General features: G+C 47.3%; 1 protein-coding gene across 1 annotated transcript; it reads left to right on the top strand.

Moving 5' to 3' along the window:
• Positions 1-143: 143 nt before the first annotated feature.
• H310_15103 (hypothetical protein) lies at positions 144-433 on the top strand (the record flags this gene model as incomplete). The annotated part of the gene is made up of 2 exons (XM_008883080.1): positions 144-164; positions 206-433. The coding sequence occupies 2 exons, from the start codon at positions 144-146 to the stop codon at positions 431-433; spliced, it is 249 nt and encodes an 82-aa protein (XP_008881302.1).
• Between the last annotated feature and the right edge of the window lie 224 nt (positions 434-657).

Below are 657 nucleotides of genomic sequence, written 5' to 3' on the forward strand. Positions count from 1 at the left end.
ACGCTGCCATCACGCGCTTGATAATGACCAGGCGCTTGGTCATGATGTTCTCCTTGTTCTTCAACCACACCTTCTTTTGCTCCAATCGATTCTATACGCGCTGGCCCTTGTCAAAGTGCTTGGAACTTCAAATCATCAGGGGCATGCCGGCTGCCACATTTCTGGTGGTCGAGGCATAGCTAGCTCACAAACACTGTGTTTGTAGGCGCTGGCACTCGTGACTGCATCGTCCAGTTTGCATGGTGCGGGCATTTTCAGTGTGGATGCGCAACAATCCGCCAATGCCATGATCGCGACGGGGTCTAAAGATTGGACGGTCGCGCTGTCCATCGCCACATCGTCTTGCGTTCAATTGTACGTCATGCTGTTGAATGCCATTTCGGTCGCCTCGGGTGGCATCGTCTTGATGAACGCGGCATGGCGCCACGTGTAGAGTTCGCACGTAGCATCGTCAGATAGAACGAGCCAATCACGAAATAGTTCTGTGAATTCGTACAATCTTTCATTGCGGTGACATATTTCTTGAATTATATTTATACATTTTCATATATATTCCCAACTAAAACTCTAAAATTCCTTACAACAACGTTTTCGCTGCTACCTAATCATCATTCCATACAGTAGTCCTAATAGAGGGAATTGATTCATTTGTGGTGA

Source organism: Aphanomyces invadans, assembly GCF_000520115.1.
Source record: "Aphanomyces invadans strain NJM9701 unplaced genomic scaffold supercont1.172, whole genome shotgun sequence".
NCBI classification, from domain to species: domain Eukaryota; phylum Oomycota; class Saprolegniomycetes; order Saprolegniales; family Verrucalvaceae; genus Aphanomyces; species Aphanomyces invadans.